The sequence below is a fragment of the Neolamprologus multifasciatus genome, chromosome 14 (assembly GCF_963576455.1).
Source record: "Neolamprologus multifasciatus chromosome 14, fNeoMul1.2, whole genome shotgun sequence".
NCBI classification, from domain to species: domain Eukaryota; kingdom Metazoa; phylum Chordata; class Actinopteri; order Cichliformes; family Cichlidae; genus Neolamprologus; species Neolamprologus multifasciatus.
Window position 1 is genome coordinate 29,704,312 of NC_140452.1, and position 22,656 is coordinate 29,726,967.

Below are 22,656 nucleotides of genomic sequence, written 5' to 3' on the forward strand. Positions count from 1 at the left end.
GAGATTTATTTATTTATTTTTATTAAAGATTTCATGAGCTGTTTTGTCAGTAGTGTTTGCATGTGAAATATAAATGTTTTGTGTTGTTATAATTTAATATAAATATTTGGTTAAAAATAAGTAAAGGAATACTTATTTAATTATTTACAATTAATCTTTTGGTAAAATAGCATATTTGTTTTTCTGTCAAACTGAAGAAACTTAAATCTTTGTATGTTGTGTGTATTCAACTGAATTTTTCTAGAAACAACGCGTTAAAAGAAGTTCCACAGTAATGGAAAGAAACAACGATTGTGTGCTCTGTGGATTGGGTCACAGTCAGATGCAGAGGTCCTGGCACTCCAATTCCTGGGATCCAGAACTGGCTTGTGATTTACAGGGTGGGCCATTTATATGGATACACCGTAATAACATGGGAATGGTTGGTGATATTAAAGTCCTGTTTGTGGCACATTAGTATATGTGAGGGGGCAAACTCCTCAAGATGGGTGGTGACCATGGTGGCCATTTAGAAGTCGGCAATCTTGGATACAACTTTTGTTTTTTCAATAGGAAGAGGGCATGTGACACATCAAACTTATTGGTAATGTCTCAAGAAAAACAATGGTGTGCTTGGTTTCACAGTGGGTCCATTTTTCATCAATGGAAACCTCAAGGCCACTGGATATTTGAAATTGCTACATGATGATGTGTTTCCCTCTTTATGCACTGAAGCTGGCACGTTCCCTGAGTTTTTCCAGCTCCTTCATTTTAGGGGCTCAAAAGTATTTGGACAAAATTAATAACTGAGAATAAAATGTTCATTTCAAATACTTGAAAACCCTTTGCTAGCAATGACAGCCAAAAGGACATCACCAGATGCCTAAAATGAAAACAGTTTCCTAATGTTTCTTCCCTTCTGCATTTCAAGATAAACATGTTCATATTTCTCGGTCCACTGGAATAATATAGAGGCTCTACTTTTTATTTACCCATTGCCATGGTGCATTACCTTACCAATTTGCCTTTCTGGAACTGAAAACTCAGAGCTGCCGATACGCAGGTTGTCCAACACAGAGTTGAAAACAGTTCCTGTAACCAGCAAGGGCCCTGAATCCTTGGTCAGTCTTCAGATGCACCCTCACCCTCGCTTTCTACTCACACACAGGATGTACTTGGTGGCTTAAGGGAAAGTAATAGAGGAAAATAGGTACATACACACACATGAAATTCTTAAGTCGTTAATACTGCAGACACCCATCAATTGATAATAACCATTAGTACATAATTTAACATAGCACAGCTTCAGTTTAAATGTTTAAATTATGAGTCAAAAACCTCCAACACTTGCTCATAGGGGGTCATATAATTCTCTATTTTCTCTGTATTATTGTGTAGGTGTATTGGGTGATGCACAAGCATTCACTGTGCTGGGTGATATGCAACTATAACAAAACATGCATATATGCAAGAGAACAGTGTTTGAGTAGCTATCCTCTGTAGTTACCAGTACTTTGCTTCTTCCTAGGCGCAAAGCACAGCTATTTAATGTTTTATTTAAATGTAACTTACAAAAAAAAGGACATTATTATCTGTAAAATTTATAACAAACTGAGCTTATCACAAATATCCTTTCATGACACCAGTGTGTTATTTAACAACCACAACCTTCAAATTTTAATGCCACAGGGGAAAAGGATCCCAAACAAGGTATAAAGTCAGCTTAAACTGCTCTCTTCATTAGAATAACAAACCTCTGACAATCACTTCCTTTTCTCAGAAACGGAATCCAGTTTTGCTGGTACATGTATTTATTTCCTGGTTCCTGTTTAGGAGTATGTTGTAGTTTCTGTCACGAATGCAAATCTTTTGTCACGGAGCAGTCGTAGTGTGCTGTGGACCAGGCAGGATGGAGGACCCACACGCAGGACTCGTAACCAAGAGGTTAACTTAAAGTGCAGTCTATTCACTGGGATGACTCATCAGAGAAATAAACATTACTGAAACACAACTAAAATCATAAACACAAAACTAGACTGGACACTGGAACCTAAAACTAAAGAACCCACGGGAACAGAACCAAGAACTAAGAACAATTTCCAAACACAGCACAGGGAGGACGTGAACGTCAACAACCCAACACAGAACAGGGAAAACACAGGGCTTAAATACACACTGGGATAACAAGGGCATGAGACACAGAAGGGGAGCACAGCTGGGAGTAATCTGACATGACGAGAGCAAGGGAAGCAAAACTAAATACATTGAAAGTCTGTGTCTTATGTCAAAGTAAAACAGGAAACAGAAGATAAAACAGCTAAAACAGAAGATTGCTGGATGGGCCCCTTGGACCCTCCAGCGGAGACAGGCGGCTGAACGGGGCCCTCGGACAATCCAGCTGGCTTGACATGATGCTGGCTGCGTTCTCCAGAGCCCTCAGCTGAAACAAACTGTGGAGCTGGAGCCACAGAGAGCTAGATTTGCTCACCAGAGCCTCCAGTGGGAGCAGATGCAGGGTCCAAGGATATGGAGACCCCTGGCTGAATATTGTTACGGATTCAAATATTGGGGGATGGATACAAGAGGAAAACCAAAATAACAACACTGGTCCGGCCGGGTCAAGTCAAACGATGATTTAATGACCACACGCGTGGGAGATGGACACCATACAGCAGACAGCATCAGATCTCAAAATGGTGGAGCCTTGATCAAACTCTTATAGCCTCTAGTGGCCCCCACCTAATCATAAAAGCCTAAACATTCACATTCTTTCTCTCACACAGCGCCTAAGCTACGACCTTGGCTCCCTGTTTATCTGCTCCTGCTGAGATGGGGCAGAAAACCTCTCCAGTATGCTCTGTTCTCTTCTAATCAGACAAATAAGGCGATGACTTTCTGCAAACAGTATTTCTTATAACTCAGCCGTATAATGCATCATAAAACAATATCATTCATTCACAATAAATCAGCAGTCTAATGTAATGCAAATCAGTTTAACAAATGTAATAGTTATCACCTTCTTCTAATTCAGGAGAATAATGCAAACTAAAACTACATAATAATTCACAATCTTTAATTAGGGGTCTAACATGGCATAAAATAATATTATAATCCAACAATATGTAGCTGACTAGGTGGTCCCCTGTAGTCCTTCCATGACTGTCAGATAACAGGGCAGGGTGTGGACTGTGGTTCAGCTACAGGGTGAACATTTCATTCAGGGACAGTGCCAGGGAAGGCTGGCCTGCACAGCTGATATCCAGCTAACAAACCCTATTTAAGTATCTGCCGGGGTCCAGGGGAGAGGGTTGTGTAGTGGAGCAGGAGGTGATTGGAAACCTTTTTGTTTTTGCCCCTTTTCTTTTGTCGATTTTTGTTCAGGTCTACTCACAATTCGCCGGGATTCATTAAGTTATGGAATCACAACTGAATAAAGGATTATTCCAAGAATCCCCAGAAATACTTATCAGTTATTGCAGACATCTCATGGAGTCATCAGTCTCATATCAGAGCAACTGTCAGCAGGAAGGGCTTCTGATATGAAACTGCCAAAATCACACACGTGGAGCATCACACTGTGGTGGTGCCATGTTACAAGGGAGCAGTTGAACGTAGTTAGTTCATAAATGGGAGAATTAGTGCCTTCTTCACTATTTTGTAGATGAAGAGTTCCTAAAATATTCGGATGAGCCCATCTGGCAATAACAACCACACCAAATTCAAAGTCACTTTCCCTTTCTTACTTATTCTGAGCTAAACTATACATATTCAATATACCTTAAATGGACTGGTACTTATATAACACTTCTATACTCTGTTTTGAGTGCATCTCCTGAGCCACAAGCATTCAGTTTCATTTGTTGCTTAGTAGTGTAGCATTTCACTAATTATTGGAGGAGTTTCAGTTATTAGTCATGATTGAAGAAAGGCTTTACTACAGCCATTTCTACTATCTGAAATGTGAAGATGGGATAAACTTTAAGTCACTGGATTCATCAATATGAATTTAATAAACACGGCTGTTGTAAAAAAGGAAGGAAATGCCATGCCTTGGAAAGCAAAGTCTAGACGCTTTTTTTCCCAAGCTCCTTAGACTATGATGACCTGGATGACTGAGAACCTTCACAGACTAATACTGGATCACATTTTTTTTTTGCTGTTTGGAATAGAAAAATTAAAAACATAAACATGCACAGGTGAACACCAAAAATGTATATATTAAAAGGTTATTGCAGGTTAACATGCCAAAGGAGTTCTAAAGAAAGAAGGAAGTCGACTCAGACTGCTCCCTGTCCTGGAATCTTTGATAGTTTGGCAGCTTTTCATAGAAACAGGTTTCAGTGTTGCTTTTGTGCTGGCTCCTCCCCTTCCACAGACTCAACTCACAGAATGCTGTGAGTTGAGTTGAGCTGCTTTTGCCCAATATCTGGTGATTCACTGCTGTTGAGAGGAGAAATGGCACAGAGACTAAATCAGTTGGATTCAGAGAAATTCTCTTGTTCAATCTGTTTGGAGCTACTGCAAATTCCAGTGACTATTCCCTGTGGACACAGCTACTGCTTGAACTGCATTAAAACCCACTTTGATGAAGAGGACAGGAAGCAAATCCACACCTGCCCTCAGTGCAGGAAGACTTTCACACCAAGACCTATCCTGGAGAAAAATATCTTGTTAGCAGAGCTGGTGGAAGACCTGAAGAAAACTGGACTCCAGGCTGTTCTGGCTGATCACTGCTATGCTGGACCTGAAGATGTGTCCTGTGATGTCTGTACTGGGACCAAGCTGAAAGCCAGCAAAACCTGTCTGGTCTGTTTAGTTTCTTACTGCAGGAAACACCTACAACCTCACCTTGATGTTGCCCAACTAAGTAAGCACACACTTGCTGGGCCATTCAAGAAGCTCCAAGAGAACATCTGTTTTCGCCATAATGAGGTGATGAAGATTTTTTGTCGTAATGATCAGAAGTGTGTCTGCTATCTCTGCTTTCTGGATGAACATAAAGGGCATGAAACAGTCCCAGCTGCAACAGAAAGGACAGAGAAACAGAAAGAGCTCGAGGTGAGACGACTAAAAATCCAGCAGAGTATCCAGAACAGAGAGAAAGATGTCAAGCTGCTTCAGCAACAGGTGGAGGCCATCATTAGCTCTGCTGATAAAACAGTGGTGGACAGTGAGAAGATGTTCACTGAACTGATTCATCTCATTCAGAATAGAAGCTCTGATGTGAAGCAGCAGGTCAGATCCAAGCAGGAAACTGAAGTGAATCGAGTCAAAGAGGTTCTGGAAGAACTGGAGAAAGAGATTGCTGAGCTAAAGAGGAAAGATGCAGAACTGGAGCAGCTCTCACACACTGAGGATCACAACCAGTTTCTACACAACTACCCCTCACTGTCAACACTCGCTGATTCTACACTCTCATCCAGTATAAGCATCTGTCCTCAGAGGTACTTTGAGGATGTGACAGCAGCTCTTTCAGAGGCCAGAGATAAACTACAGGAATTTCTGAGAGAGAAATGGACAAATTCCTCACTAAAAGTCACTGAAAAGGATGCTCTGCTCTCACCACCAGAGCCAAAGACCAGGGCTGGATTCTTAAAATACTCCAGTGAAATCACACTGGATCCAAACACTGCATTTCCACATGTGTTATTATCTGAGGGCAATAGAAAAGCAACAAGAGTGAAACAAAAACAGGCTTATTTTCATCATCCAGATAGATTCAGTGTATGGGAGCAGGTCCTGAGTAGAGAGAGTCTGACTGGACGTTGCTACTGGGAGGTGGAATGGAGAGGGGGAGGAGTCGGTGTAGCAGTTGCATACAAGAATATCAGAAGAATAGGGAAGTCATATGAATGTTTATTTGGTTTCAATGACAAATCATGGGCATTATGTTGTGACACAAACAGTTATGTATTTTGGCACAACAATGTACAAACTAAGCTTTCAGGTCCTCGGTCCTTCAGAGTAGGGGTCTACCTGGATCACAGTGCAGGTATTATGTCATTCTACAGCATCTCTGAAACGATGACCCTACTCCACAGAGTCCAGACCACATTCACTCAGCCTCTCTCGGTTGGACTTTGGCTTTGGGTAGATGGAGTCACTGCAGAGTTGATTCGAATCAAATAGAAGGACAAGTTCATTTTGATCCCTGATCATTATGTAAACCTCTAAATGAGGCTTTTTCTGAAGCATTCAGTGGGCGACAGATCTGAGAATAATTTTGCAGTGATTACAACTGTACCTATATAAATATAAATCAGAATTTGTTATTATAGCTAACATGAGTTAATGTGAGTTTAAATTATGCTACTTTTTATATTCAGCATACTTTAAATCATTAATCTGTCTACTTTAGTCTGGTTAGTGGTTTTATTCTGTGTAACTCTGTGGCTGTCCTAGGCTAAGTGCAAAACATGCATTGGAGCTGTAAACATTCATCTGTTAGTGAATGATTAGGCATTTTATTGTTTTATCATTTTACTCACAAAAGTAAAATAATGAGTACTCTGATTTCTAAAATGTAACAATTAATTTTCCTTTTCATATATGATTGTAAACCTATAATAAACATATAAATAAACATATAACCACTGAGGAATTTATAAACACAATGCACTGTATGAACCTATTCCCTAAAATGAGTAGACCTACCAGGATTACATCACATTGTGCAACTCTCATAGACAACATTTTTACAAATGACATTGAAAATAAGACTGTAAGTGGACTCCTGATTAACGATATAAGTGACCATCTTCCAATTTTTACAATCTATGATAGGAATTACAAGATCAATAAAATGGACAGTAAAAAAGAGTACAGACGAGTAAGAACAGAAGAAAGAATGAATGCATTTAAAAAAGATTTATTGAAAGAGAACTGGGGTGAAGCATATCAGGAACAGGACGTTAATAGTGCTTATAATGAATTCCTTAGAATATTTACATTACTGTACAATACCAACTGTCCAATAAAGCAATATAGTAGGAAACATAAATATATGGACTGTCCATGGATAACAAAAGGTCTGCAAAATGCATGTATAAAGAAAAATGCTCTATATAGAGAGTTCTTAAGAACGAGTACTAAAGATGCTGAAATCAGATACAAAAGATATAAAAATAGGTTAACTAATATACTTAGATTTAGTAAAAAGGAATACTATATGAAGCAATTAGATATAAATAGAAATAATAATAAAAGATTATGGGAAATCCTGAACAGTGTTATATAACGTGGGACTGGACAAAAGAACTATCCCAAGTATTTCATTTGTAATGACCATGAAGAATACAATATGGATGTTGTGGCAAATAGTCTCAGTGAATTCTTTGTAACTGCTGGACCAAATTTAGCAAGAACAATCACTCATCCTGGGAAAGCACAGGAAAAACCGGATACACAGACAGAAATCCATATTCTATGTTTCTCACAGCTGTTGATGAAAATGAAGTTTTTGAAATTGTCAAAAAATGTAAAAATCAAAAATCTTTGGATTGTAATGATATTGATATGATAGTGGTTAAAAGAGTCATTGAGGCTATTATAAAACCATTTATATACATCTGTAATTTATCATTTTAAACTGGTCGATTTCCAGACAGAATGAAAATAGCAAAAGTCATACCTCTATACAAATCTGGAAACAAACACCATTTCACAAACTACAGGCCTGTCTCTTTACTACCTCAATTCTCAAAAGTTCTTGAAAAACTGTTTAAAAACCGACTGGAAATATTTATAGATAAACATAAACTACTCACTGAGAGTCAGTACAGATTCAGATCAAGCAGATCAACATCATTGGCACTATTAGATTCAATAGAATACATCACAAATTCCATAGACAAAAAGCAATATGTGGCTGGGTTATTCATAGACTTGACAAAGGCATTTGACACTATAGATCATGATATATTAATAAGAAAACTGGAACGTTATGGTGTCAGAGGGGTAGTTTTAGATTGGGTCCGGAGTTATTTAAGTGACAGAAAGCAGTTTGTGAAAATAAATGGTGGTTGTTCCTTATGTATGGACATTGCTTGTGGTGTTCCCCAAGGGTCAGTTTTGGGTCCAAAATTCTTCAACTTGTACATTAACGACATCTGTAAAGTGTCCAAAGTATTAAAAATGGTTCTCTTTGCTGACGATACAAACATTTTTTGCTCTGGTGATGATCTGCAGAATTTATTGGAGGATATGACTAATGAAATAAGTAAAGTGAAGTTCTGGCTTGATAAAAATGAATTATCATTAAATTTGAATAAATCTAAACTTATGTTATTTGGAAATAGTAGTTTAAATATAAATGCAAAGATTCAAATAAATGGTGTTGATATTGAAAGAGTCAGTGAAAATAAATTTCTGGGGGTAATAATAGATGAAAAACTTAACTGAAGAGCTCACTTAAGATATATTCATTCCAAAGTATCACGTAGCATTGCAATACTAAACAAGGCAAAGCAGGTATTCGACAGAACATCACTTCATATTCTATACTGTTCACTGGTTTCACCATACTTAAGCTATTGTACAGAGGTCTGGGGCAATAACTATAAAACCACATTACATTCACTTTTTACTCTTCAAAAAAAAAAGCAATTCGAATCATCCACAATGCAGGTTATAGGGAACATACAAACTCCCTATTTTTGCAGTCTGAAATATTGAAAATTCACAATCTAGTGAAATTTCAAACAGCACAAATTCTATTAAAAGCAAAAAATAAAGAACTGCCAGGTAATATTCAGAGTATGTTTTTTTGAAAGAAGGAAGTTATAATTTAAGGGGTTTTTGTAACTTCAAAACAATGAAGGTACGTACTACAAGAACAAGAACAAAAATTTGGATCCTGGAGTTGTTTGAGATTATAATGACAATTATATGGATATACTTTTCTTGCATTTATAGTTACAAATATGTGTGTATGTCTAAATTAATATAATTTTCGTCCCCTGGCTAGTCTAGGGGGTTTGAAGGGACTAACATAAAGGTAGCAGTGAAGGAGGTGGGTATGTCTGTGAAGGTTCTCAGTCATCCAGGTCATCGTAGTCTAAGAAGCTTGGAAAGAAAAGCATCTGGACTTCTCTGGACTTCTCTGGACTTCTTTGAGTTGCTTGAAGACGTTTCACCTCTCATCCGAGAAGCTTCTTGACTTGCATACCCACCACGGAGGCAGTGGAGACTGTCAGAAAACGACTACAAGAAGACAGCTCCTTGGAAGACAGGACCAACTTCACACCCGATCAGATTTGCACACTGTTAGACCTCAGCCTCACCACTACATATTTCAAATACAATGAGGGTTTCTACAGACAAAAACATGGCTGCGCCATGGGCTCCCCCGTGTCACCTACTGTAGCCAACCTTTACATGGAGGAAGTGGAAAGAAAGGCTCTTGGCTCTTTTAAAGGGAGAGTACCCAGCCACTGGTACAGATATGTAGATGACACCTGGGTCAAAATCAAAAGACAAGAAGTGGAATCCTTCACTGCGCACATTAACACCGTGGATAAAAACATCAAGTTCACCAGGGAAGACACAAAGGACGACTGTTTGCCTTTCTTGGACTGCGCTGTGCACATTGAAGAGAATGGCAACCTCAACATTGAAGTTTACCAGAAGCCCACACACACGGACCAGTACCTCCTCTTTGACTCCCATCACCCTCTGGAACACAAACTTGGAGTAATTAGGACCCTACACCACCGGGCAGAACATGTTCCCTCTAAGCCCGAAGGGAAAAAGAAGGAACACACACATGTAAAGGAAGCACTTAAAACATGCGGTTATCCTAATTGGGCGTTTATAAAGTCAGCAAAGATGCACAGAAAAGAAGATCAGACACCAGCGAGGGAGGATAAGAAAGACAGACGCAACAACACTGTCATCCCTTATGTAGCCGGTGTATCAGAGAAACTCAGGAGAGTTTTCTCCAAGCACGACATCCCGGTGTATTTCAGACCCAGCAACACACTCAGACAGAAACTGGTTCACTCGAAAGACAAAACTCCTAAACACAAACTTAACAATGTGGTGTATGCTGTACAGTGCAGCGAGGAATGCCAAAACCTCTACATCGGAGAGACCAAACAGCCACTTCACAAGCGCATGGCACAACATAGAAGAGCCACCTCTACAGGACAAGACTCAGCTGTCCATCTGCATCTAAAGGACAAAGGACACTCTTTCGAGGATGCCAACGTTCACATTTTGGACAGAGAGGACAGATGGTTTGAAAGAGGAGTGAAAGAAGCCATTTACGTCCACTGTGAGCGACCACCTTTGAACACAGGCGGTGGTTTACAACACCAACTGTCTGCCATCTATAAGCCAGTTTTGAGATCCCGTCCCAGACACCTTAATGCCCACTAACATCCTGGGCCATCTGACCTCAGGAAATCACATGATAGGGTGGGGCTAGGTTTCATAATGAGCTCACCCGAAACCCTGGCTGATTGTGACCCACACCCAGTTTCACACCTTGGCTCATGTGATTAGTTAGAGGATCATCAGGGGGTCCTTTGTCCCTCTTTGGGGGGAAGCTCCCACTGGGTTTAAATCTGGGACACTCCACCATTTGACCCTTAGAACTCAAGAAGCTTCTCGGATGAGAGGTGAAACGTCTTCAAGCAACTCAAAGAAGTCCAGATGCTTTTCTTTGCGAGCTCCTTAGACAGTGAAGGAGGTGGTAATTTTAAAAGGTTTATTTCATGCTCATGTTGAAAACCTGGGTCAGACTGAGGGTTAACTTCAGGGAGAGCCAAGGCCAACATAACAAACAAAACATCCCTGATATAAAAATAAAAGAAACTTACCTAACTCCAAAGAAAACAAAATATACAACCTTTAACCATAACCTACCTAACAACACATAAACAGGAGAAAACAGGGTGTGAAAACAAAAGGCAGCTCTCCCCTACAGGCAGTCTGAACATGAAAACACCAAAAGTGCACATATAAGTCAAAAGGCATGCAAGCCTGCACAGATATGGCAATCAAAATAGCCTGAGGGCCCAGAAACACAGCTCCACAGGCCTTAAGTAGCTCTCTGCTGATGGACAATTAGCTGGATTCTGTGAGGAGCATCCGATCAGGACAGAGGAGGTGAAGCCTAGACAAAACATAAGAAGTTAGTTGAGAGAAGAAAACCAACATCATCCTGGGGGATGTAACAGTGCCTTAGTTTTGATGCAATGGGACAAAGACCTGCTCTGCCTGCCTGCTGCCATCTCATACAGGTCGAGATGGCAGCAGCCCAAGCAGGGAAGCACAGACCTCCCTCTCCCTGGCCACCTCCTCCAGCTTGTCCCTGGGAACAGCAACGCGTTCCCAGGCTAGCTGAGAGATATAACCTCTCCAGCCCAGCGTCTGCCCCAGGGCCTCCTCCTGGTGGGGGATGCTCAGAACACCTTACCCAGGAGGCATCCTTGTCAGATGCCAGTACCACTTCAACTGGCTCCTTTCAATGTGAAGAAGAAGCCGCTCTTCTCTGAGCCCCTCCCAGATGGCCATGCTTCTAACCCTATCTCTAAGGGAGAGGCCAGCCACCTGAAGTTTACAAGCATCACTAATTTGTGACGTTTGTATCCCTGATTTTGCTCTTTCAGTTAGGGATGCACCGATACCACTTTTTTGGAAACGAGTACGAGTACTTGCATTTCAGTACTTGCCGATACCGATACCGAGTACTTAATAAAAACATGATTTAAATTTGCAGGTAACAGCTTTAGTCCTATAATTTAACAAAAAACAAACAAACAAGGGACTAGTTTGGAATTAAGAACATTTATTTAAAATGAAAAGCATGTTGTATGCAACATATTACAGAATAAATAATTATAAAAAAAACAAAATGTAATTTTAAATTTGTTCGTCTGTTTCTCTGTTTAGAAGTCTCACAAGCACAGTCACAGCTGGGATGACATCAGAGGCTAGTGCGTAGCTGCTCACTTTTTTAGTTAGTTCCTCAAAGGGGGCGTGGCAACAGTCGTCTCCATAAGAGCCCATTGGTGAGCGGTGAGATAGTCAGGGAGTTCGTGTTCGAACACATACACGCCCAGCCCTCGCTTTTGCTCAATGAGGGACTGGAGCATGTAATACGTGCTGTTCCAGCGCGTCTGTACGTCCTGCTGCAGTCTCTTTATTGGCTGGTTGAGCTGTCCCTGAATGTCCTCGAGGCGGGAGTAGGCTAAGGCGTAATGTTTAAAATGCCCAACTATTTTCCGTCCCACTGCTATAGCATCAGCTATGCTCCTCTGTGCTAATAAGGGTGGGTAAATAAGCGTGGGTAAACTCTTTGTACTCGTTGTCGTGTTGGGATTTTGGTGCTTGATTAAATTACTTGTGTTAAATGTGCTACCTTTTGAGCCTCCTCTGGACAATTTCGCTGAGCACAACTTGCAGTCCGCCTTTGTTTTCGCGTCTTCGTTCACTTTGAAATAGTTCCACACGGCTGATATGTCTCGCCTCGCCTTCTCCCAGCTCTGAGCTGCAGCCGGGGCCTGGGGGCGGGCACTCGGCGCCTGTGATTAACCCCTTACATGCCGCTCAAACATAGACAGGTCTCTGACCGTGGTATCGGTCCTCGGTATCGGGGGACTTTTAACGAGTACGAGTACTTTAGAAGTTGCCCGGGCGGCATCGTGGTGGGGGGCAGCATCACGGGCATCGGAAAAAAATAAAAATAATACATTACTCGTACTCATGCCAGCGCATATTGGGAATGGCATAGGCACCGATCGGTTTTCTATTGCCCATTTGCTGGGAGTAAGAGCGCCCTTCGTTTGCGAGGTGCGCCTGCTGCTTGCGGCACAGGGAGGAGAGGGCGGGGTGGCGGGGGATTCTCTGGCTGGCTGTAGCAGTGTCTAATAACCAACTCGCAAAATAAAACAAAATAAAATTTAAAAAAACAAACACAAAAACACCAGACATTATGATACAGACTTATAATTTGCACCGATGTTTTGAAGGCGCTGATTCTCATTTTACACACTTTACACTCGACCGCGAACTAGTGCAAGCTGGGGCTCATCACAACACTGAAACAGCTTTAATGAAGGTTACAATTAATCTCATCGCTTCTGACAGTGGACTCATCTCTGTGCTTGTCCTGTTAGACCTCAGTGCAGCGTTCTATATTGTTGACCATAATATCCTATTAGAGTTATTAGAACATGCTGTAGGTATTACAAGTACTGCGCTGTAGTGGTTTGTATCATATCTGTCTAATAGACTCCAATTTGTTCATGTAAAAGGAGAGTCCTCTTCACACACAAAGGTTAATTATGGAGTTCCACAGGGTTCAGTGCTAGGACCAATTCTGTTTACATTATACATGCTTCCCTTAGCCAGTATCATCAGAAGACATAGTATACATTTTCACTGCTATGCTGATGACACCCAGCTCTATCTGTCCATGAAGCCAGATAACACACACCAATAAGTTAAACTGCAGGAATGTCTTAAAGACATAAAGACCTGGATGGCCGCTAACTTTCTGCTTCTTAATTCAGATAAAACTGAGGTCATTGTACTCGGCCCTGAAAATCTTAGAAATATGGTATCTAACCAGATTCTTACTCTGGATGGCATTATGTTGGCCTCCAGTAACACTGTGAGGAACCTTGGAGTCATTTATGACCAGAATATATATACTTCAATGCACATATCAAACAAATATGTAAGACTGCTTTCTTCCATTTGCACAACATCTCTAAAATTAGAAATATCCTGTCTCAGAGTGACGCTGAAAAACTAGTTCATGCATTTATTACTTCAAGGACTACTGTAATTCATTATTATTATTATTATTATTATTATTATTATAAGTCCTTAAAAAAAACCCTGAAAGCCTTCAATTAATCCAAAATGCTGCAGCAAGAGTACTGACAGGGACAAGAAAGAGAGCATATTTCTCCTGTTTTGGCTTCCCTTCATTGGCTTCCTGTTAAATCCAGAATTGAATTTAGAATCCTGCTCCTCACATACAAGGTCTTAAATAATAAGCTGGGGGACTCCCATGATGCATTGAGTTTTTCCTTTTCAGTCACCTTTAGACCTCTCTTCATTAAATCATACTTGTTATTATCCTCCGGCTCTCTTCCACATCATGTGTTTTATTCTGTTTCCCTTTCTCTCCCCAACCAGTCACAGCAGATGGCAGCCCTCCCTGAACCCAATTCTGCAGGTTTCTTCCTGTTAAAAGGGATTTTTTCCTTCCCACTGTCGCCAAAGTGCTTGCTGGGGGTCATTTGATTGTTGGGTTTTTCTCTGTAAGTATTATTTTGGGGTCTACCTTACAATAAAAAGCACCATCGAAAGGAGCCAGTTCAGGTGTTTCAGGCATCTGACATGGATGCCCCCTGGGCGCCAACTGGGCGAGGTTTTCCGGGCATGTCCCACCGGGAGGAGGCCCCGGGGCAGACACAGGACAAGCTGGAGAGATTATATCTCTCGGCTGGCCTTGGAACGCTTTGGTGTTCCCCTGGATAAGCTGGAGGAGGTGACAGGGGAGAGGGAGGTCTGGGTTTCTCTGCTTGGGCTGCTCCCCTGCGACCTGGTCCCGGATAAGCAGAAGAAATTTATAATTTAGAAGAAAATGGATGGATGGATGCATTGAATTGTCACTGATGTCATCATGATGGATCCTTGATGTATTTTTAGTTGTCATTTGTTACATTTTTCTATTGATCATTTGCTATTGACTTTTAAGTGCCTTTTTTTTTGCCAGAAACACTCACTTCACAAAGAATTGGGAACCTAAACTGACTGCACTTAACAGGATAACCGAGCAGGATGACCTGGCTCAAAGAAAACAGCAGGTCAGTGTTGTGGATGGTCTCTGTATTCAGGATCACTGGTTTGATGGTGCAGCCTGCTGCTGGTTCCAATGTAAAATAATATTCCATATTAAAATGGTGAAGAATAGTTGTAAAATTGGGTAGTCTAAAAGAACTGACTGTATTTTGACTTCCATCATTACTGTACAACTGATTCAAGCTCTTTTCTGGCATTAAAATTTCAAATCTTAAATCTTAACACAGCTTAAAGGTTTCTAACTTTTGACATTGGAAACACAGGTGTGGTATTTCAATATTTCAGTCCTTCCCACTTGTGAGCAGCAGGATCCTCCTTGTTACTCTTACCTTGTTAGTGTGTTGCATTGTGGAAAGATATCAATCAAAACTTAAAGCTTTACAATACCATGCTGGTGTTTGTTGTGTTCGTTTTTTAGTTTTCATCTTTCAAGCTTAAAACCCAGTGCACTGCAGTTTACAGTATTTCAAAAATCCACATATGGCACATTTAAAAGTTGTTCACAAAGTGCTTTGGCAGACAATATATTAAAATACTCAATTCTTCAAAATTACCACAAAACAAACAAAAATAAAATATTAACAGAATTCAGTTATGACAGGATGTAGATGTATAGCACACCAGGGAGCAGAACTGCTTGTAAGCCAATCCTAAAAGCAAATGACTTTAAGAAACTCTTCACAGCCCCAGAGCTTCTTTCTTCACACTGCATCCCAACAGTACATTTCCAGCTTCCACACACTTTGTCACACAAGCTGCTTAAAAACAAAACAAAACATGAAAATATTATAGGAAGGGAAAACAGTTGTTTTTAGTATCAAATGCAAATAAATAAATAAATTAGCACATTTAAAAAAACCACGAGCAGTTATTATCGTGGTTACTACCATTCTGAGCACGGAGCCATGAGGCAGCCTTCATAGCAAGAAGCTCCCACTCGTCCTTTGCATCCATCTTGAAACCATGAAGCCAGACCAGAGCCAGAATGGTGGCCCACACTTCCTTAGTGACCTAGTTATCAAATCAAAGTCATTAACATGAAACAAGTAGAAAAAGTAGTTCAGAACATCTTCATCTCCATGGAAAATACTTGCTGCTGGATGATTTCTGGATAATATCAGACTTCAGTGCAGTTCAGTAGGTGCTCAAGAGTGTAAGTATCAGTTATGTTTTGCTCTGAAGGTTTAAGTATGACATATTTTTTATGTAGATGGGCAGACCTATTTTTAGTTTGACTTCATTTTTATTAGTTTTACTTCACATTGTAGTTAAAATTTTCAGCTACATTAGGCATTTTCTTTTAAATTAAACAATTTAATTATTTTTAAAAAAATCAATAAATTACTTTCTAGGTTTTGTGTTATGATTTGACTTAACAGCAACCCACCAGTGCAGGCTTTGACTTTTCCAACTTCTCACTGGTCTTTCCCAGTGCAGCAGCCAGAGCTGGATCAAGCACCCAGCAGCCAGACGCCTCCTGGAGTGAGACTAACTGCAGCAAAGGGTCTCTGGGTGGCTGCTCGGGCACAGCAGCTGAAAAAAAGTGCAAAAATGAAATTCTAACCTGACTTGAGTGATCTGATTAAGACACCAGATGAGAAGACATAAAATAGTATACAAAATAATTAAATGGATAAACCACCACAAGTAAGGCCCATGGAATCTGAGATGTAGCTCTTGGGTGTCTTGTTGTTTCTCTAAGCATTGTGTGGTTTGACCTTAAGGTGAATTTTAGATCAACTTGTGGGAAGATTGGCAGCTCTTTTCAGTGTCTTTCCACTTTTGAATGACCTTTTTCACTTTAGAATGAATGACTGTTCGTTGTAGGGTTGTAGCGTCTTGATTTTACATTGTTGGGAATTTGGACTGTATAACTAACATGGATTTGAAATGAAATAAAACAATTCGCTTTAATGAGCTCACTGGCTGTCTAGAACAAAAAATGCTATATAAAACAGTATATGAAAAATATTAATAATAGATGCTATTGCATGTTACATTACTTTCACTCTTCTCTATAACATGACCTGAGATTCATTGTCACAAAATGAACACTTTATAATACAAAAATTAAGTAAAATGCCCATATACCGACATAAATCCCTATACTTATGAGTGCTAACAAATACCTTCTTTTAGTATAATACATGATCACAAAGGTTAAAACAAAGATTAAAAATCAGTCCAAAGAGCTCGTCACTGGCTTTTTCTCAGTGATTGTCATTTACATTTACACATTGTAAATGATTGATGTGTATGGCTGTAGGGCTGGGTATCGTCACTGATCATCATCAATTCATTTTGACTAGGACAGTCAGAAATATTATAATTCTGATCATTTATTAGTACATATCAATATTTTTATATCCATGTATAAAAACAAAGCTGACACTTCATGACTGACTTCACCAGAGGTGTGAGAATCACAGCAGATGCCTTTGTGTGAAACTAAGTAAGGATAAAACACAGAAAAACAAAGGGAATTTTCTTGACCTGGCTTTTTAAAGCAGATAACCTTAAAAATATTCTGCGGTAGATCAAAAACTGAAGAAAACCATAAATCAACATGTGAGCATTACCTGATGCTGCTGAAGTGAAGCAGAGCAAAGTTACAGAGGCTTTATTAGAGAGAGATCTAAGCGTTTTGCAATTACGCATAATTTTAAAAAGTTTAAATGTCTTTTTTTTTATTGACCAGCAGAAATTAGGCTTTCGGGTCATTTAAAAAAAATAAATAGAAAAATAAAACAGCGTCCGACAGCACTGTGCACAACAGAACTCTGGTACATAATAAGCAAGCGAACAATGCAGAAAACAGAGATTTGAGATGGGGAACTGTTCTTTAAGTACACTGAGAGAGCGAAAGAGCTGTGCAGTGATTTTAGCATGGTGAAAGCAAAACAGCAAACGTAAGAGGGAATTAATGGCGATGTTTATCAAATGTGAAGCCTAGTTTTGATCTTCTTTTGCTGCTGGTTTAGTGAATTTTGGTCGGAGAACGACAAAACCTGCAGCATTAGAATCTGTGAGATGTCTGATGGCGTGTCTGTGTATGTCTGGGCTTTGTGTTTACAGCTTTGTGTGGAATATGTTTAATTGCTCTCATTTGTTGTTTTATCTGTTTGGTGGTTGTTAAAATAGTTTTGTGAGCTCTAAACTGAAATTTATCATTTTTGGTAAAATATTTTTATATATAAAAATTTATTCAGGATTTAATTAATTAATATCGCGTTATTCAAGCTAGAATTTATTTGAATTGGAAAATCTGATTTCCCAAAAGGCGAAAAAAAAGAAAAAAAAGAAGGAAAATCAGATTTTTTTTAAACCCACCCCTATATAGCTGTGCTTTTCTATATACTTACGATGCATATTATTCTTGGGTACATATTTTGGAGCTGCATCATCAGCCTCCAAAGGCATTTCACGAGATTTCCAGAACTTAACTAGTTTCTTCTTCATCTGAGAGAACACTCTTGTGATGTTGTCAACTTTTTTGGTAGGCTTGTAGCGGCAATCTGTTGAGAGAGCAGAGAAACGGGAATCTGATGAGGCTCAATTAATTACTAAAATACAAAACAAAGCCAAATTAAACATTCTGGTAATGTATTTATTTATTATGACTTCATGTCTTTTCTACAGCCAATGCACAGCTAGGGTCTATAATTAGTAGATTAATAAATGTAATATCAAGTAAAAATTGGATTCAGACAACATTATAATATCTATTAACTCTTTACAAATAGTACTTAAAGGTTGCAAATTGTGATAGATAGATAGATAGATAGATAGACAGATAGATAGACAGATAGATAGATAGATAGATAGATAGATAGATAGATAGATAGATAGATAGATAGATAGATAGATAGATAGATAGATAGATAGAGCCTAAGTCACAAGAAGGGAGCGGGAGATCGATAGACGGGTTGGTGCTGCGACTGCAGTGGTGCTGACGCTGTACTGTTCTGTTGTGTTGAAGAGAGAGCTGACTGTAAAACCGAAGCTCTCTATTTACTGGTCGACCTAGTAACCTGTAATTCCCTACCCTCAACTATGGTCATGAGCTGTGGGTAGTGACCGAAAGAACGAGATCGTGGATACAAGCGGCAGAAATGAGCTTCCTCCGAAGGGTGGCTGGACTCTTCTTTAGAGATAGAGTGAGAAGTTTGGCCATCCGGGAAGGGCTCAGAGTAGAGTCGCTGCTCCTCCACATCAAAAGGAGCCAGCTGAGGTGGTTCGGGCATCTGACAAGGATGCCTTCTGGGCACCTCCCGGGGTGAGGTGACCAGGCATGTCCCACCAGGATGAGGCCCTGGGACAGACCCAGGACACTTTGGAGAGATTATATCTCTCGGCTAGCCTGGGAACGCATTGGTGTTCCCACCAGAACATCAGTGGAGGAGGTGACTGGGGAGAGGGAGGTCTGGGCTTGTTGGCTTGAGCTGCTGCCCCTGCGACCCAGCCCTGAATAAGTGGTAGAAGATGGATGGATGGATAGAAAAATACGCACAGAATGACAGTTTTCACTTACTATCAGATTGTTGTATCACAGTACATGCCTCTTGGGTACCTATGCAATACAAGTTAAAAAAATCTTCAATTGAAAAACACTTGTAAAAATATATTTTATATAATATAAAAATACAGAGAGACAGTTTTTACTTACGCTCAAATTGTTGTGTCACAGTACATGCCTCTTGGGTACCTAAGCAATACAAGTTAAAAAAATCTTCAATTGAAAAACACTTGTAAAAATATATTTTATATAATATAAAAATACAGACTGACAGTTTTCACTTACTATCAGATTGTTGTGTCACAGTGCATGCCTCTTGGGTACCTAAGCAATACAAGTTTAAAAAAAGAAATTTTGTACTGAAGAACACTTCAAACTAGAAAGAGTTGCATTTCCTGCGAAAATGCCAGGTGAATGCCATGTACCTGAAATGGTCTGCTGAAAACAGCCAAAAAAAGTAGTACTGTCTGCTGAAAACATACTGCCAAAGGTATGTTTCAAACCAGTGTCTTCTGTTGTCAGAATGCCTTCTCTACTCAGTGAGCTAAAGCTGGGCTCCTCCCAGTGACCTAAACAGGCCTCTAAATTTGTAGTGTTAGATGAGAAGCAAAAACCGCCGTTTCTTGCTGTTACTAAACATTCTGTAACTCGAAAAGTACTCAGGCTAACAATATCATTCATTCACTGTAAGAATCAGCAGGCTTTGGTGAACAATCAAAGCAATGGTTTCAGGTCCCTAGGAAAATCCATCTAGGAGATATGATGAGAGAAAAAACGGCTTCATTTCCAGAGTTTGAAATCTGAGAGAAGGACAGATTTCTTACCCTGAAGCAAACGTAATTCATGGGAACATGGTAAAAGGTATCAAAAAAACTTTTTACACAGTGAGCGTCATGAGTGTCTGAAGATATACTGGCACCAGGCTCATATCTCTAGGGGTTAGTGTTTAGGACATATGACGAGTTGAAAATGTATCCCGTTACAGAATATCAGCTGTGATTTCACTGGAGTCTCCATAGACATTTAATTTGGGAAGTTTTCTGAATTTGTGTTGCTTCGAGGCAATTTGCAAGAAAACGGTAACTCCTACAATAATACCAGTGACATTTTCTGAAAGCCAACAAAATAACCTATGTTTTGATATATAATTTGTGTGTGGATAGAATGAAAATTGAGTGAGTTAGTAGCATTTGTTTGGGCATGAAGAACAGATTCACAAAGGGGCAGTACATGGCCTGTTCAGTGGTCTGTAGCAATGATAACAACCCATGTTCTATGTGAAAAATTCTCCTCTTTCCACCCAAAAGTTAACAAGGGATTTTAAGAAAATGTTAAGAGATATGAAAGATCAGTGACAGACCAATAACGGCGGGAACATTTTAAAGTTTGAATGGTGTTTGTAGGTGAAAGCATGTGAAAGCAGTGAAGCTTCAAACACAAGCAAGTTTTAAAGGAAGTTGATATTTGTGGGACGTTTCCCATTTATTTCAATGGGGAAAAAATCACATAAAAAGCTTAATATTTTAAAAAGTATAAAAATTACACCAAAAGATATAGCAGATGAAAGCAGAAATAGCAAATTTTCAAATTCAAATTTTAATATTTGAATGGTGAAAATAGCAGAAAAACTATGGGAATAGTTTTAGGCCAAAAAACAAAGCAACTTGAATAATAATGAAGTACAAAGAAACAGGAACTCAGTTGGTTGAATGCTTTTTGGCATTCACCCAACAATATGTTTTATATAATAGAAAAATACTAAATAATAAGATCCATAATTTGTTTAACACAGATTATTTTTTGAGTTTTGCCACTATGCACTACCACAGTGTACAGGGAGGACAGACAGTTGGCTTTAATTTGGGGATTTTTACAAAAATGTTGCACAAACTTGAACACTAATTAAATGTAAATAATCATCAAAGTCTGTGCTCTATGTCTAAAGAGCAATACAAACTAGTTGTTGTAAAAAATATGTTAATTTATATTTCTAACAGTTGTTTTATTAGGGACACTGCAAAATGTAATAATTTAACTGCTTTGGTTTGAAAAAATTCTTATTGAAGATGAAGTGGCAAAACAAAAAAGGCCTTTTACGTCACTAAGTCCATAAAGTTAGCAATGAAAACTGCATAGGCATGCAGATGCATGACACTGAACATAGGGAGACAGAGACATTAAATACATACTAGATCAGGGGTCCCCAATCCCAGTCCACGAGGGCCGGTGTCCCTGCAAGTTTTAGATGTGTCCTTGATCCATCACAGCTGATTTAAATGGATAAATTACCTTCTCAACATGTTTTGAAGTTCTCCAGAGGCCTGGTAATGAACTAATCATTTGATTCAGGCGTGTTGACCCAGGGTGATATCAAAAACCTGCAGGGGGTCCGGCCCTCGTGGACTGGGATTAGGAACCCCTGTACTAGATAATCAAGGAAGAGGTGGGAAGAAAGGCTGACAACTTCAAACAAGGCATGGGGAAATGAAACCGAATACAGAACACAAAAGACAAAGGGTACCAAAATAAAATGGAAACATCACAGACTGAGACTTGACGATACATACAAGGAAGATGAAGAGCTAAACTAAAGACACCTAAAAACTAAATTATGAAGCCTGTTTTAAAATTGTCAAATAAAAAAATAAAAAAATAAAGTTTTCTTTAAGTGTTTTAAGGTATTTAATGAGTTTATAGAAACCACATACTTGCGTATTTCTAATTCCATTTAATCCGTAATTTCCCTTTACAAACCCAGTCAAAGTCAACACAAGGATGAATAGGAGACAGTAGAAAATAGTAAATAACAATGAACTTACTCGTAGGGGAGGAAACATAGTTTATGTACTCAGACTCACTCTCACTTTCTGTAATCAAAAAAAAAAAAAACCAGGAAAAAAAACACAACTAAGGTTAAAAAAATGCTGAAATCAGCAAACAATGAACTAAATCATTGGTTTGAGTGCTTGTTACCAACACACAAGTTTTGTCAGTTCAGAACGCTTTGCTCACCATGTTGTGGCTTAACATGTTCTGGTCAACACCCTGTATTTCAGCCAGTGGTGTTTGAGATCTTGTAAAAATTGAAGGAATTATGAACATATTAAACTAATATCAGATTTTGAATTAGCATACAATACCATCTGGAAAGCATCTGATTGGAAGTGGCTTCATTTTTCAGTATAAGTTAGATCTCAAACACACTGGAAATCCAGTAATGTCATACCATAATAGAACCCCCCCCACCTACCCATCCACCCACCCACACACACACACATACACACACATACACACACAATGGAACATGGGTTTATTATGGTTTGGCCTCCTTAGTGCTCCCA

The 22,656-nt window shown here is 39.4% G+C and overlaps 1 protein-coding gene and 1 pseudogene across 2 annotated transcripts in view; one reads left to right on the forward strand and one right to left on the reverse strand.

Annotated features, from left to right (window-relative positions):
• Positions 1 to 22,656, reverse strand: part of LOC146504308 (von Willebrand factor A domain-containing protein 5A-like) — an 87,835-nt pseudogene that overhangs the window by 37,185 nt on the left and 27,994 nt on the right. The gene's annotated exons all lie outside the window — the stretch shown is intronic.
• Positions 3,160 to 8,220, forward strand: LOC146504310 (tripartite motif-containing protein 16-like). The gene has a single exon (XM_085130310.1). The coding sequence runs from the start codon at positions 4,435 to 4,437 to the stop codon at positions 6,106 to 6,108; it is 1,674 nt and encodes a 557-aa protein (XP_084986436.1). The 5' UTR covers positions 3,160 to 4,434; the 3' UTR covers positions 6,109 to 8,220.